The sequence below is a fragment of the Gracilinanus agilis genome, chromosome 1 (assembly GCF_016433145.1).
Source record: "Gracilinanus agilis isolate LMUSP501 chromosome 1, AgileGrace, whole genome shotgun sequence".
In the NCBI taxonomy this organism is placed as follows: Eukaryota; Metazoa; Chordata; class Mammalia; order Didelphimorphia; family Didelphidae; genus Gracilinanus; species Gracilinanus agilis.
The window spans coordinates 167,081,630-167,097,381 of record NC_058130.1 but is presented as its reverse complement, the minus strand read 5'-3'; the positions used below and the strand labels follow the sequence as shown (position 1 = coordinate 167,097,381).

At 49.6% G+C, this 15,752-nt stretch overlaps 1 protein-coding gene across 5 annotated transcripts; it reads left to right on the top strand.

The window, feature by feature from the left end:
- The first annotated feature begins 4,968 nt into the window (after positions 1-4,968).
- TPM2 (tropomyosin 2) lies at positions 4,969-15,441 on the top strand. 5 transcript variants are annotated; one of them, XM_044658778.1, is made up of 9 exons: positions 4,969-5,262; positions 6,166-6,291; positions 9,790-9,923; positions 10,030-10,147; positions 10,340-10,410; positions 10,662-10,737; positions 11,570-11,632; positions 11,812-11,881; positions 15,173-15,375. In XM_044658778.1, exons 1-9 carry the CDS (start codon positions 5,149-5,151, stop codon positions 15,253-15,255), a joined length of 855 nt encoding a protein of 284 aa, XP_044514713.1. In that variant the 5' UTR covers positions 4,969-5,148; the 3' UTR covers positions 15,256-15,375. The 5 variants fall into 5 exon arrangements, with proteins under 5 accessions (XP_044514713.1, XP_044514682.1, XP_044514696.1 ...); XM_044658747.1 differs by lacking the exon at positions 10,662-10,737 and adding an exon at positions 11,090-11,165 and having other exon boundaries at positions 4,974-5,262; positions 11,812-11,886; positions 14,985-15,441; XM_044658761.1 differs by lacking the exon at positions 10,662-10,737 and adding an exon at positions 11,090-11,165 and having other exon boundaries at positions 4,986-5,262.
- The last annotated feature ends 311 nt before the right edge of the window (positions 15,442-15,752 follow it).

Genomic DNA, 15,752 nt, shown 5'->3' with positions numbered 1-15,752 from the left:
GATAACCAAAGAGAAACATACCAATGGGGGCATGTGAGCAACAATACTAGAAGCCTTACTCCCTAAGCATTACTTCTAGAACCATGAGGGAAGAAGTGATCAGCCAACTTCTGGGGATCCCAGCCTGTGAACTCAAAAACTCACTTGGAGTGTGGCAGCCCTAGTGGAAGGGCTACACTATTAAAGATCAGGGGCAAGAACAGACTTTATAAAGTCACATGAGATCAGACTGAAAATCACTGATCATATCTTTGGAAATAGACATCTCCAAGCTGCTGCACATTCTTTACTTTGGGATTTACCCCTCTCATGTCCTCAGCAAAACTTTTTTTTTAACCGCTTACATTCTGTCATAGTATCAGTTCAAAGATAGAAGAGCGGCTAAGCAATGCGGGTTAAGTGGCTTGCCCAAGGCCACATCTCCAGTCTGTTGCTCTATCCACTGTGCTTCCTAGCTGCCCCCTCGGCAGAACTTTTTAACCTCATCTTATACCCATGGAATCCTGCTCATCCTGCAAGACTGAATTCAAATGCTACCTCTTTCATGAAGCTATCTTTGGTCTCCCCAGCTCCAGCTCCAAAGCCAATGGGATCCCTTTGCTTTCCTGATTTCCACTGCCTTCTGATGCAAGATCTTTTCTGTGATGCCTTTTTTCCCCCTCTACTAGATTGTAAATTCCTTAAGGGCATGTTTATTTATGGGAAAAGGAATGAAATAAGGATTTACATAGCACCTACTATGTGCTAAATGTTTTCTTACAAATATTATCTCATTTGATACAATAATCCTAGGAGGCCAGTAATATAATTATCCCCATTTTACAAGTAAGGAAACAGAGGCAGACAAAGGTTCAGTGATTTGCCAGGGATCACACAGTAAGAGTCTGAGGCTGGATTTGAACACAAATCTTCCCAACTCCAAGCTCAGCACCTCTAGGCCACCAGCTATTTCTAAGAGAAGCATCTAAGTATCCCACTCAGTCCCCAGCACAAAAGATATAGTAGGTGTGGAATAAATATCCATGGAATGATTTAAAGAAGTAAATTAGAGGTAGAGAAAGAAATGTATAATCTCTGCCAGGATTCCTAGGACTTGAATGATCTTTGGAGAGAGTGACTCAGACCCAGAGAAGAAAGGGAGGCAGCAACAAAGTTGTCTTTTTTTTTTTTTAACCCTTACCAGAATTCTGTCTTAGAGTCAATGCTAAGTAATGGTTCCAAGGCAGAAGAGAGGTAAGGGCTAGGCAAAGGGATTAAATGACTTGTCAAGAGTCACACAACTAGGAAGTGTCTGAGGGCAGATTTGAAACCAGGATCTTCTGGTTCCAGGCCTGGTTCTCTTTCCACTGAGCTACCTATCTATTCCAGCAGCAAGAATCTTGAGGAATGGGGATATTGGAGTATAGGATAAGTATTCCTCTTAGTCCCTTCTCTCAAATCTACCTAACACCTGGCCCCCAATCAGAAATAACCCTCTAGAGCAGGGGCCGGGAACGTATGGCTCTCAAGCCAGATGTGGCTCTTTCTGCAGGAGCCACAAAGTCAATTTTTTTTTTCAGGCACTGTTACAGGAGCGCGCACTGTGAGCACTGTACGGCTCTCATGAAATTACATTTTTAAAAATGTGGTGTTTATGGCTCTCATGGCCAAAAAGGTTGCCGATCCCTGGTCTAGACCCATGGTGGCAAACCTATGGCACATGTGCCACAGATCCCTTTCTGTAGATACTTGAGCCATCACCTGCCAGGGTTCATGACTAGAAAGGCAGAGGGACTCAAGTGGAGCTGCTCCTTTCCCCCTCTCCACCTTGCCTGAGGACAATGTTTCATTTCACTGCCCTTCTGCCCAGCAACACAATGGGAGCACTTCCTCCCTCCCCTGTCTGGGGTAAGGGGAGGGGAGGCAGCACTCAGTCTCTAAAAAGTTCGCCATCACTGCTCCAGACCCTCTCTTCAGTTTCCCTTGACAACTCTAAGCACTTCAAGTTAGGCATTTTCAATTTAAAGATAAAATAAAAAACAACCTGGTGACTCCCAGTCTTGGCAGCAGGAAAAGCTGGATTTAAGTCCTACCTTAGACATTGACTAGTCTAATAAAAATCTCACAGGCTTCTGGGCTTAAATTATCTAATCTACATAATGTAAAGGCTGAACTAGATGATAATTTAAAGTCTCTTTTAGTTCTAAATCAAAGATCTTTTATAAAGGATTCTTTCCATTAAGGGATCTAATGGTTCCAGAAGGCAAGGAAACACGATCAGTGTACAAGTAATGACATAAGGTTAAAAGTTATGGACTTTTTATAGTTAATATCCTCGTCCCAAGAAATTAGAAGGCGAGATCTAGAGGGTAAAGTCTTGAAGGAGAGGCACCTTTAGAATGGATGGGAAGCAAGGAAGGTGGGGCAAAGAATGTGACATGAAGATGTTGGGGGGTGGAGTTGGAAAGTGGAGCCTATTCTAAACATGGGAGCTGCCTAAGCAAAGGCAGAATCAGAAGGCATCTATTTTTATTCTGATCAACAATCATTCTTTCCTATGTAGACAAGTCTCAGTAACTGCGATTAAGAAATCAAGGACAACGGGGGCAGCTGGGTAGCTCAGTGGATTGAGAGCCAGCCAGATCTAGAGAAGGGAGGTCCTAGGTTCAAATGTGGCCTCAGACACTTCCCAGCTGTGTGACCCTGGGCAAGTCACTTAACCCCCATTGCCTAGCCCTTGGAGCCAATAAACAGTATTGACTCCAAGATGGAAGGTAAGGGTTAAAAAAAAAAAAATCAAGGACGATTTATTATGAGCTCTCACTATCTCATTAACCGGGAGTCTGGTTTGTGGTACCCCCTCCCTCATCTCTCACCCCCTCCAGGACAGATTAGATGTAGACTGCCTGGGGGCTCCTTCTTGGGCATTTTCCAGTCTCTTCTACGAGGCAGTGGAAGTCAGCGGAAGTCAGCAGAGGGGAAAGCCCCAGCCAGACCTTGTATCCTCAGTGCATCTCCCTCCCATACATAGATCGCCAGCCCCAAATCCTAGATGTGGGTCCCTCTTCTCACTCCCAAAGCCCTGTGAATAGGGTCCCCCCTGTTTAGTTCTCTTGGACCCGGCCATCATCCCTTTCTTCCTCATCCTCGGGATTAATACTAAAAACACATAAAAGCATCTTTTCCTCTCGCCCCGCCCCCCGCTTGTGAAACTCTAGGCGAGTCTGACCACTATTGGTTCCCTCCCTGGCCACTGTGGGCCCCCTCCGAAGGCCATGTCCCTGAAGGGTCTCCTCCTTTGGTTATGCCATAATTCGTGGGAAGGTCGACTCTGAGCAACCCCACCCCCGACTTCAACCCGGGCTAGCTCCCAGGGATGCTTCCCCTCTTTCCAAGGGGTTGGTAGCGGATCTCTCTTTTTTTACTTGAGTAAGAGCAGAGATGGGGGGGGCGGGGAGGAGTGGGGGTAGTAGAGGAGGCTGCCCGCTACCAGTACCACCTCTGTTCCGCCCCAGCCTGGCCCCGCCTCTCCGCGGAAAATGAACCCAAAAAAGGGCCGAAAAGAAATTTCAGAGCAAAGTTGGGCAGCGAAGTTGGAAGGGCGGAGAGAGTGGGAGGGAAGGGAGAAAGGGGAGTGAGCTGGAAAGAGTGGGGAGGAGGGGAAGATGGGAGATGAGGGGGAGGGCTGGGACCAGAGGAATGAGAGCGATCCCGTCCTTTGACAGCCCCCAGGGACGTAGACTCAAGGTGGGAACCCTGGGTGGCCAGCATGCACAGAGTTGGAACTGGGGTGAAGGGTTCCGGCTGCCGAAGGCATCGTGGAAAAAATGCTGGGCACGTGGGGGGGGGGGGAGTGGCGTGTCCCAGTGCCAAGGGGAGGAGGGGAGGAAAGCGAGGGAAGGGGGAAGGGAAGTGAGAAGAGAGAGGGCAGACTGCTCAGGTCCTTAGGAAGGACCATTTATTGGGCGATCTGGGAAAGCCGGACTGTCACATCCTGCGTCGATCCTGAGCGTCGCGCCATCCGTCTAGAGTCTGGGCGGGAAGGGCATTGGTTCTTCCGCCAGGATCACACCACCTCGCTGGACACCGCTTGTGTCTCTGCTGCCCGGCGGATTTCTGGCTCTTCTTCGTAGCTCGGCTCTGCACCAGCCTTGTTAACCTTCAGTCCTATCTTCGAGACCCTCTTGGCCTCAGTTTCGCCCTAAAGTCCTTGGTAGAGACGTTCGCGCCCCGTCCCAAAAAAGAGGTGGGCCAAGGGAAGGAACTGAGGCGCGAGGGTTCAGCTGTAATGCTGCTGCCCTTCTTCCTCTTAGCTCTTCTCTCGTTCTCAGCAGAATACCAAACTCCAGGGGGAAACTGAGGCACACGGAGAGCCAAGGCTAGGAATAACTACTGCTAGCCCCTGACAGCTTCCCAGGAGACATTCTATCCGGGGTGGATTTAGTGGAAATATCTAAATTAAGGGTAGCGACTGCTGCAAACCCAGGGCGGGGGTGGGGAGAGGGGAGTGACTGCCCCCCGCCAGCTGCCGTGAGCTCACGCACCGAAATAGCCCCAGGGACCGCAGGCGGCAGCTGCCCCGTGTCACTCAGCCCGGACCCCTGACTGTGGGTGCTTTCTCTCTCAAGACCCCGGGGTCCCCTGTCCGTATTCGGAGCAAACCGTCCTGTTCCCGGGGACTTCTCCCCGACGCCACTTCTCCCTATCCCTAGCCTCCTCAAAGATCAGGGTCACCACTTCCGACAGCAGGACTCCAGCCCAGGTCACCCACAATGGGCGGGGCCAGGGAGGGACTTAGGGGGGAGGGGCAGTTCTGTCAGAGAAGATTGGGGTGATCCCGAGGGGCAGCTGTGTAGGTAGAGACCCGAGAAGTAAAGTCCCTACCGCCTGCGTCCCCCTCCCCCCTACACGCACACCTCGTTTCTGCCCCTCCCCCTTCTGCCCAGCTCTTGCTTCTGCCCCTACAAGGTTCGGGCGGCTGGTGGGGGAGGGTCCCGGGTCCCCGGCTCCGCCCGATCCCTCCCCGCCTTTTAGGCGGCGGCTCTGAGTTGGGACGTCTCAGTGCCTCCTGGTCCATACAGTCAGTCGACCACCCGGCCCGTTCCGAACCCGGTCCGCACAGTCCATTTGCCCCAGTACAGCCTCTCCAGCCCACTCCCAGCCGCAGCCATGGACGCCATCAAGAAGAAGATGCAGATGCTAAAACTCGACAAGGAGAACGCCATCGACCGAGCCGAGCAAGCAGAAGCCGACAAGAAACAAGCAGAAGATCGCTGCAAGCAGGTGGGGCCCCGAAACTCTGGATTGTGCGCCCCAAATCCTTTTGCACCTCATCCAGTCCTGGGTCCCCAATCCTCTCCTTAAATACTTCATCCTAGGACTCTCTCAGCCCTTTCCTTCAGACCCAACCCTCATCAAAACACTTCTGGAGCTCATCCCTCCACACCTAGGATCCTCGATGGGGGCCCCCAACCCTTCCACTCAAACAGCCCAAATTGCCCTCCAGTTTTCTCAGGATCCATTCTGGGGATCCCAGATAACCCATAATTCCCCCACCCATCCCCCTCACACAGCCTCTCTTCCTTTTTTCAGTTCTGAGCCTCATCACAATCCCTAAGACCTAGCTATGTGCAATGTACCGACTCCCCAAATCTTCACTTCACCCTCTTCCTTGTGGTATTGTCTTTGGAGTACTCTCAGTTCCCCAAGCTTGCTGACTTACCTGAAACAATCCACTCATCCTCCTGCCCTACCTCCAGGATCTCCTCCATTCCCTGTCATATCATAGGCACAGAAACAGAGCCCTGCCGCGCTCTCCTACTGTACCATATATATTCACACCCCAAGGCCTAAATCCTCTATCTTAGGTCCAAAACAGCCTAATCTCTGTGCCCACCATCAGACTAGTATACAGATCCCAGGAGGCTATGCTCACTTTCCAACATCACTCACCATTCTACCAAGTCTAGTAACCCTTGGTCTAGTAGCCTTACCTCTCTAGACCTCAGTTTCCTCATTTGTAAAATAAGATCTTTCCTGAACTCTATGGATACCCCTTACTCCCATGAGCCATTCTATATTCCTTAAACTAACAACCCCCCCACCTCCCCACCCCCAAATGCCCTCTCTTCTCTGCCTTGATCCTGTTGCCCCAGCCTAACCTGTTGAAGATTTATCTGTCCCCAGCTGGAAGAAGAGCAACAAGGACTCCAGAAGAAGCTCAAAGGAACTGAGGATGAGGTGGAAAAGTACTCTGAGGCTGTGAAGGATGCCCAGGAGAAACTGGAGCAGGCTGAGAAAAAAGCCACCGATGTGAGTACGCGTGTGAAGCAGGCAAAGGGTGGTTTGTCTAGGGAGGAAGGGAATTCAGGGCTCCCCAAGCTCTGCCCCAAGAGCCACAGTCTGCTTGGGATCCTTTGCATTAGAGTAAGAGAACAACTGAACAGATTATCTGGAATTTTAAGTAAACTTCGGCCACAGATCATCTCAAAGGCATAATGGAGATTTGACCGAGTGTGGAAGGAAGATGGCAATTTGGGCTGGGGTGGGGGGTTTGGGGGAGAGGAGAGGATTTTAAGGAAGTAGGAACAACCCCAGAGATAGGGACTGGAAGGAAGGGGGAGGGTGTACCAGGGATCCAAGGATCGAGTTCTGGGTCAGGTTACATGAGTGAGTGACAGCCCCTGAGGGGCCACTAGAAATTCCCTGGCCTTGACCCCTGGCTCCCACTGCCCACTGCCAGGGGCAGTGACATTGATCTGTGGTTCTGTCCCTGTCCTTCAGTGGGTTCATGTTCCCCTCCTCATTTACCCTCATTAAGTTGTCAGCTCCAAGGCCATGCCAGGGCCCAGGGCTAGGGGACGAAGGACCCGTGGATGTTGGGGTAGCCAAGTTGGCCAGTCCTGCCCCAGCCCCATTCCTCCAGTAGCCCTGCCTAACAAAGACTGCCTTCCCCCTTTTCACCACCGTATAATGGACAGGACGCTGGCCTGAGAATCAAGAGAGACTCACCCAAACCTTCAGGGTGACTTTAGGTGAAGTAATTCACTTCCCCAAACCTTGGTTTTTCTATTGGAGGAAAACAATATCCTCTGCCTTGTCTTCCTTCTGGGCAATTGTGAGGGTCAGATGAGATCATGGACATTAAAATATGTGCAGCTATATTTGGAGTCGGGAGGGCTTGGGTTCAAATCTTGCCTTCTGGCAAGTTTAACTAGCACTGAGACCCTAGGGAAGTCCCTCCACCTCTGAACCTCCCTTTTCTGACTGTAAATTGGGGGATACAGTAGCAAGCTCAGGAAAGTATCAAATGAGACAATGTACACTGTAAACCTTAAAGCATGCTAAATTAGTGTTGGCTACTGTTAACAGGAGAGCCAGGGACTGCCAGTCCTATTATGATGACTGCTCTTCATTAAGGTTTTTTATTTATTGCTCATTGTTATCCACACCTGAAATCCCTCAATATTCTGTTCCCAGTCCCCCTTCTACCAAGCCCCTCCCCCAGCCTATGCCCTTAAGCTTGGACCACTAGGGAAGGCACTGACCTGCAGCTGCTGGTTGGGGGGATGGGGGAGACGACCCCTCAGCCATCTGACACCCTATAAATAACCCTGGACCCTGGACTGGAGGCTGGCCTGGAAACCTAAGGAGCTGGGGTGAGGGGGGGGTGGGGCCCAGGGATGACATGGTAGAGGCTGGAAGGAGCACAGCAGAACAGGCTATCCAGATCAAGATGACCCCAGACATTTTCGGGGTGGATAGTGGATTACGGACCCTCGGCTTCCCAGAGAGAATCTCCTTCCCAAAAAAGTGTCTTCTTCCAGAGAGTGCCTTTCCTGAGTATCATTTCCTTGACCCTCAAGTTCCCCTAATTGCTCCCCCTCCCCCAGGTGAACTTTGGGGTACACAGAGTCAGGAATCAGACTTCGGAGAAGAGGCAGAGGAGAGGAGAACTTTCAGATTTCATAGGATAGAGGATATGAGGGCTGCTTCCAGGTCAGCTCCTTTCATACTAGACAAAGAAAAGACTGTAGAAGGGTCATCAGTTGGGGTAAATTAAGGATTGTGAAGCAACTAAAATAAGCAAAGTCAATCTGTGCAATTTGAAAGTAAAAACCAACCAGGACCTTAACTGGAAGGAGAAAGGCTGGGCTCTGGCCATTCTCAGCAATTCTGAGAGAAGATAAAACCTGAATGTTACATGGGCTTGGGCGGATTATAGTGCCTGAGAGCCAGCTTGTCCTTCCTACCAAATGGTCACGTCCCTCAGTCACCTCTCAGTGCCTCTTCCTTCCTTTGAGATCTGTCTTTCCTATCCTATCCCGTCCTGTGCTGTCCTAGCTTAGCCTAGCCTAGCCTAGCCTATTTTTTGTTTCTGTCTTTCTCCATCTCTCTGTCTCTCTCTGTTTCTGTCTCTCTGCTTCTGGCTGTCTCTGTGTCTCTGTCTCTCTGTGTCTCTGTCTTTCTCTCTGTGTCTCTGTCTCTCTGTCTCTCTGTCTCTGTCTCTCTGTCTCTGTCTCTGTCTCTGTCTCTCTCTCTCTCTCTCTCTCCCTATCTCTCTCTCTTTCTGTGTGTCTTTCATCCTTTCTGCCTTAGCCCTGGAGGATGTCTGCTTCTGTTTCTACTCTGTATTTCACTGCCCATTCCTGTTTCTCTCAATGACAGTCACTTTCTCAATATTTTACTATCTTGTTGTCTCTGTCTCAATACCTCAGTGTCTCTCTCTTTGGTGCTATTTCAGGATCTCTGTGTTTCTGTCTACCTCGGTGTTACTAAATTTATATCATGGTGGCTCCTGGCCCTTTGACCAAGGACTTGAATTCGAGGCCTACCTCTGACTTTTTACAAGCCCTGGCAATTCTGAGTCTGTTTCCTCAGCTGTAAAAGAAAAATAAAAGACACTACCTACCTCATGACGTTGTGAGGAAAGTACTTTGTACACTTTAATGCTCTATACAAATGTGCGTTATCATTCTCGGTGGCTCTCTGTCTCAGCATTGCTTTGTCATTGGCTTTCCTCATAGCACTGGGTCTCTGCCACCATCTCAGTTTCTGTATACCTCCCTCTATCTGCATCTTTCTCTATCTCAGGGTCTTACTATTTTTCCCTCCATCTCTGAATCTTCAGATTATTTGGGTTTCTCCATTAGGACGAAATATTCTGGTGGTTACAAGTTACTTAAGGGAGAAAATTTGCTTGGCACCAATGACGTCATGCTATTTCTTGCAGTCACTGATTGTCCAGGCTTTGTTCTAAGTTGTGGAGGGCCTGAAAGGTTCCCTGGATGGAGGGCTCACTCAGTGCCTTCTCATGGTGCAATAAGAATTGGGGAGGGGTTATTCACAGAAATGGGGCAGATAGGGTCTCTGTGGGTCGCCCCTATCATATAATGTATTCTTCAGGGGCTGCTTAGCCTAAGAGTCTTAGAGTTCAGAGTCAGAGGGTTTTGGGGTACAGAGTAAGTCACACTGGGGCTCTGTGTCAGACTTCAATGTTAAGGCCCCCATATCTACTTCAAGAAATCCATAGAAAATATCCAAGTTACAGTAGGTGATGGGGAAGAAACAGGAAATGGGTGTGAGGCCAGTGGCTAACGATTTCCTTGGTCTTCAGGTCTAGATTCCACTATTGCCTATCCCATTAGCATAAGAGACCTCTGTGTCCCAAATGGAGAGATTGAAATCTGGGGTCCTGTCTGGCCAGACCCATGGGATACACGACCAACACCTGGGAGGGGGGGACGACGAATTGATCCCAAGTGGACATAAGCATGTTGTCCCTGACCTGTAACCTCTTACCTCCTCTAGGCTGAAGCAGATGTGGCCTCTCTGAACCGTCGTATCCAGCTGGTAGAGGAAGAGTTGGACAGGGCCCAGGAACGTCTGGCCACAGCTCTCCAGAAGTTGGAGGAAGCAGAGAAAGCAGCAGATGAGAGTGAGAGGTCAGTGGCCCATTAGCCATTTAGGGAATGGGGCCCCTTGACCCTGGAAAGGCGAACAACCCTCTCCCAACACTGATCCCTCCTTGTTCTCATCTCTTCTACTCAGAGGAATGAAGGTCATCGAGAATAGGGCCATGAAGGACGAGGAAAAAATGGAACTACAGGAGATGCAACTAAAGGAAGCCAAACACATTGCAGAGGATTCCGACAGAAAATATGAGGAGGTGAAGGCCTCATGGTGCTCCCCACTACCCCCAGGGGCCCCCCCAACCTTCTTCCGTGCGATCCCAATTCTTCCCCAACTCTCCTTGCCTCCATCAGTCCTTCTTCTATTTGCCCCCCCCCAAGCTCAGTCCTTCTGAACCATCCCCCAGACACCTCCAAGTATAAATTGGGCCCCCCTCCCTTTCCCCCAGGTGGCCCGGAAGCTGGTGATCCTGGAGGGAGAGCTGGAGCGCTCAGAAGAGAGAGCAGAGGTAGCTGAGAGGTGAGGACGGGGCCACCAGAGTTAGGATGTTCATGGGGGGTGAGGGAAATGGGGAGGGGCTCACCTCTGAAGGCAAAAGGATTTGAGGGGCTCCAGGAGCGATGGAGTAGGGGTCTAGGATTGGGGTGGGGGTGCCTGGGATTCCATATCACAACCAAATAGGAGGTAAACTCCCAGGCTTGGAAGCCCTCAATGATAGGTTCTATCCTGTCCCCTTCCCATACGCCCTCCTGCTTCCCTGCCCCCCTCAGCCGGGCCCGGCAGCTGGAAGAAGAGCTCCGAACCATGGACCAGGCCCTCAAGTCCCTGATAGCCTCGGAGGAGGAGGTAGCAGCCTGTGGGATAGGCTGGGCAGGCACTCTTTCTCTCTGCATCCTTATCACTCCTTCATTGCTCACTCCTGATCCTCAGGCTGCTGGACCACCTGCTTGGGGGGATCAGGAGGGGTCGGGTGGTTGAGACTTTAGCTCATCTGCCCTCTTGCTCTCATAGCCTTGTTCTTTTCTTTTTTTCTTTCCACAATCTTCCCTCCACTACCTTTATCCCAAATTGTCCTTCCCACAATCCTTCCTCCTTTCCTTGTTTTTCTTCTCTCCACCCTCCATCACTCTCTTTTGTCTTGCCCCCAATGTCTCCCCCACTGCCTTTTCTGCCCCCTCACCTCCCTACTCCTGTACAGTAAATGTGGGGACCTAGAGGAGGAACTGAAAATTGTTACCAACAACCTGAAATCTTTGGAGGCCCAAGCGGACAAGGTAGAGGGGGTGGGAGACTGCGTCAAAGATGGGGGAAGCCAGAATGGGTTGATGAGGAGAGGGGAAGTGAGGATGAGACAGTCAAGACTTGAAGGAAATGAGGATGGGCGGTGAAGACAGGAGAGATCAAGGAGGGGTGGGGGAGAAGTGAGAGCATAAAAATGAGGACTGAAGGTGGGAGGATAGATTGTGACAACAGGGAGTCATAGTCTACCTCTATAGAGGGAGTTGGGTTGAGGGAGAAGGGGACGAACCAAACCAGAAGGAAGCTGTTGAAAAAGGAATGGTGTGCCCTGGGATGACGATAAGGGGACAAGAGAAATAGTCTATGAAAGGGCATTGGAAGAAGAAAAGGCCTTTCAGGAGACAGAACAGACCCTGAGCATTTTTGTGTTACCCCAAAGTATTCCACCAAAGAAGACAAATATGAAGAGGAGATCAAACTGCTGGGGGATAAGCTGAAGGAGGTGAGAACTCCTTCCCCTCCCATATTGACCTCCTCAAACCCATCACACCATCCTTAGCCCCCCCCCATCCTCTGGAATGAACCCCTGGGGCATAGCCTGGGAGTGGGGTGAAGGAAAAGAGAGGGACTCCCTCTGATAGACTGTCTGACATTTCTCTCCCAATTCTCTTCCTCACCAAGGCTGAGACCCGGGCAGAATTTGCTGAGAGGTCTGTGGCGAAGCTGGAGAAAACCATTGATGATCTGGAAGGTAAAGGGGATCCCCTACCTCCCCTCCCCAAGAACCCTCTGCTTGAAACCTTTAGATTTAGATTTCTACTGTAGTTTCTAATCCTGGAAGGCCCTTTCTAGCATGGATAAGAAGACCACAGTTTGTAAATCCTGGCTTATCCTTCAAGAATCCAGGGTCACTCTCACACCAGGATGAAATATTGGGGTAGAAATACTCAAGAAAAACCCCTTTATCCAAAATAAAAGACCTAGAAGAGACACTAAAACTCTAAACTCTCTAGGAGAAAACTACTATTTAGAACAAAACTTTAAAAAAGGCAAGCCTCTAGGCACAAGCTGGCACTTGCCTCCCTTTAGATAGGCAATGTTATCACCAATCATTTAAATTAACCTTCTAAGTCCTTCAACTTTCCAAAATCCTACCTCCCGGCCTCAGGACAAGCTTTGGCCTTTAGGACTGTTGGTGGTTTTCTTTTTTATAGCTGCTGGCTCAGGCTTTACAGTTAAGGAGTGATTAGTGATTAATTACTTTAAGCTAAGTTCAATCTCTTTCCTGAGTCAGAAGGCTTGAGTTGGAGATCTAACTGCCATTCATTTGCTCTGTGACCTTGAACAGTCACTTTACCTCTCTGGGCCTGTTTCCCTGCGAATAAAAACAAGGGGTTTGAACTAATCCCTAAAAGGTCTCCTCCAGCTGTAACAACGAATGAATCTGAAGATCCTATTTCTGATTCAAAGGCTTCTCTCTCCTGGTGTGGAGTCTGCCACTCCCTCATTAGCTCCTAACTGAAACTAAAACTTAATGAATGTTAACAGCGACCATAGAGCAGAGGCTTCCTGGTTGTATGACCTTGGCCAAGTAATCCTCAGAGGCTCTAAAATCAGGGGGCTTGGGAGCAGCTGGGTGGCTCAGTGGATGTAGAGCCAGACTTAAAGATGGGAGGTCCTGGGTTCAAATGTGGCCTCAGACACTTCCTGGCTGTGTGACGCTGGGCAAGTCATTTAATCCCCATTCCTTTAGCCCTTGCCACTCTTCTGCCTTGGAACTAATACACAGTATTAATTCCAAGATGGAAGGTAAGGGTTTTAAGATAATAACAATAAGAAAATAAAATAAGATAGCTTGAACCTCATGGCCTCTGTGGTTGCCTTTAGGCTCTAGAGCTGGCCCTCCCTCTGCTGTAAGGTGCAGTGGGTGAGTGAGGGGCTTGGCTTGACCTTTTCCCTGTCATGGACCCCTTTGGCAGGTGGGTGAAGCCAATGGATCCCTTCCCAGAATAATGCTTTTAAAGGCATAACATAAAATACCTAGGATTAAAATTAGACTAAACCTAGTTATCAAAATCTATTTTTATTCATGGACCTCGGTAAAGCCCCCTGCTCTGGTGGGAGAGACCTTTTTGGCTCTCAGGCTCCCCACATCCTTCAGAGCCAGCAGCAGCCCCCACACTGTAATAACTCTGGCTTTCCGCTCAACAGTGTTGGCATTTGGTCAGAGCCAAATGGCTTCTCCAAGATTTTTGACCTTTTCTTCTGGAAACTTCAATAAAAATTCAATAATGCAGAACATGCAATTTTTTTTAACACATCTGAAACCCAAGTTTCTTCTCCCATGTACCTGTTCCTACTCACATATGCCTTATTTTGCCCCTTGGCATGGAACTCTCCCCTGGGGCATTGATCTACACCAATAAGAAGAGAGTCCCATCCCAATGGGTAAAAAAACAAAACCAAAAATGACATCCATACAGAAGCTCCCTGAGTGGAGGAGAGATGAAAGGAGGAAGGCAAATGTAGGTGCAGAGATGGAGAACGAGGAGGGTGGGGATGGGGAGGGAGCACTCGGAGACCAGAACCCTGTGGAACTTTCCAAACACTTTTCTGGCTTGTCACTTCTCTCTGGCTCTGACTTTCATTTTTTTTTTCTCTTTCATTTACCCTTTCTCTTCCTCTCCTCCTCCTTTCCTCCACATCTCCCCACCCTTCCCTATCTCCCCTTCTCTATCCTTCCACCAACACCCTCCCATACCCCCCAGATGAGGTCTATGCCCAGAAGATGAAGTACAAGGCCATCAGTGAAGAGTTAGACAACGCCCTCAATGACATCACTTCTCTCTAAGCCCTGAGCTCCAGAGCCCTGGGCCTGGCCTTCTCTCTACTCTGTTCCCCTTTTCTCATCTTCTTTCCATTCTCATGGGGAGGTGGAGCCGAAGGAGTCCGAGCTGCTGACCTTGAACAAAAGCCAGGCTGGGGTTGGGGGGAGTCTGGCCAGAACTACCATTGCCCCAACTCCCACCCCCACCTGCCATTCACTGTCTATCCATCCATCTATGTCTGCTATTTAATAAACTTTCAACTTGGACTGCACCACGTTTTCCTCACCATCACCCCCTTCTGTGACATGGCACCCCATGTGTCCATCACTGAGCACTCCCTAGGACTCCTACTACTCTTTTATCATCCTCTATAACCATGCATCCCTCTAATCTTCCCACTGTGTCCCTGTAACCTAAGCAACCTCTCACTGGGCATCCTCAGTGAATACTACTGCGAAACCAGATTTCCCTCCTGACCGCTTTCCATTGTAACCTTATGACTTGCACCAATATCACTGACCCCCTAGAATGCCCTTGAGTCACTGTCCCACATAATCTAACTAACTAAGCACTTTAATGATCCACAATCCTCTGAATGGAGTCAGAACCTCACTTGGGGCTCAAGGCAATGGATTAAGGGCAGAAGGGGTAGGTACTACCTAGGGAGAGGAGAAGCATCCTTCAAATACTAAAGGAACAAGCTTTTCCTTACCTCTAAAGATCTGTTTCTTGCCTTGGACGCTGTCTCTGGCTTTGACTTTTTAAACTGATTCTGTTTCCTCTCTCAGAAACTTAAACCCATAAAACTTTTCGCAACTCTTTCCTCGAATCCTTACACATAGGGTGGGGTGGCATTGATATCCAAGGTGACTAACTAAATTGTTTGTGTCTCTGTTCCTGTTTCATTTTCCTGTCTCCATCGTTCCATCTCCTGTGCCCCATCCCCTTTTCTATGTTTGTCTTCCCCATATCCACCACAATATCACTTTTGTGTTCCAATTTGCTGCTTGGATGTATCCTGCATGTTTCCTTCTCCTTACCTCCCCTGCCTCTGCTGCTGTGTCCTATTATTCTCTGCATTTGTCCTCTATGTGCTTCTCCTGTGCTTTTGTCCATCCATGTGTCCCATACCTTCACCCCATCACTACCACGTGCCCCTCATACTCCTTTGTGTATCTCCCTCTGTGCCTGCCATTCTCCTACCCCCTTCACAGAGACCTTGGCCAGTGCCAAGGAAGAGAACGTGGAGATTCACCAGACACTGGACCAGACGCTGCTGGAGCTCAACAACCTGTGAAGCCCAGCCCAGGTGGACCTGGCTTTACCCTCTGCAGGGGCTCTCCTTTCCTTCCCTCACTCCCTCCCTGCTCAGGGCTCCCTTCCCTGTATTTCAGGCCCATTAAAACCACCAACTCAACACGCATGAGCCATTTCTTGGTGGGGGGAGACATAAGGGTTCTCAGAAAGAGTTCTGGAATTTGAAACAGACACACCTGAATGATTTTTCTAGCAACACTGAGTCAAGTCCTTTTGGTCTTCTCTTTCCCTTCCCCTCTGCAAATTACAATGGGAAGGGTCACTGTTCAGGGGGAAGGGGATTCTCCAAAGGACCTCAGGCCATCCAGGAGGTTTGCTTTGCCCAGACAGGGGCACACGAGGGCAGGGCATCATTGTATAAGCTGACTGCTTCTCAAGCCCAAATGATTCTTGGTCACTAGATGGCTAGGCATGCCTTTTCCTGGATGTCATCAGGAAAAGAGGCCTTGGAACTTTTGTCCAAGATGGAAGGTCCCA

Excerpts from the sequence above, each read along its gene's own strand:
- TPM2 (XM_044658747.1), top strand. The coding sequence starts at position 5,149 with ATGGACGCCATCAAGAAGAAGATGCAGATGCTAAAACTCGACAAGGAG. Across the intron at positions 9,924-10,029 it reads GCAGCAGATGAGAGTGAGAG|AGGAATGAAGGTCATCGAGA; the intron begins GTCAGTGGCCCA and ends TCTTCTACTCAG. Across the intron at positions 11,166-11,569 it reads TGGAGGCCCAAGCGGACAAG|TATTCCACCAAAGAAGACAA; the intron begins GTAGAGGGGGTG and ends GTTACCCCAAAG.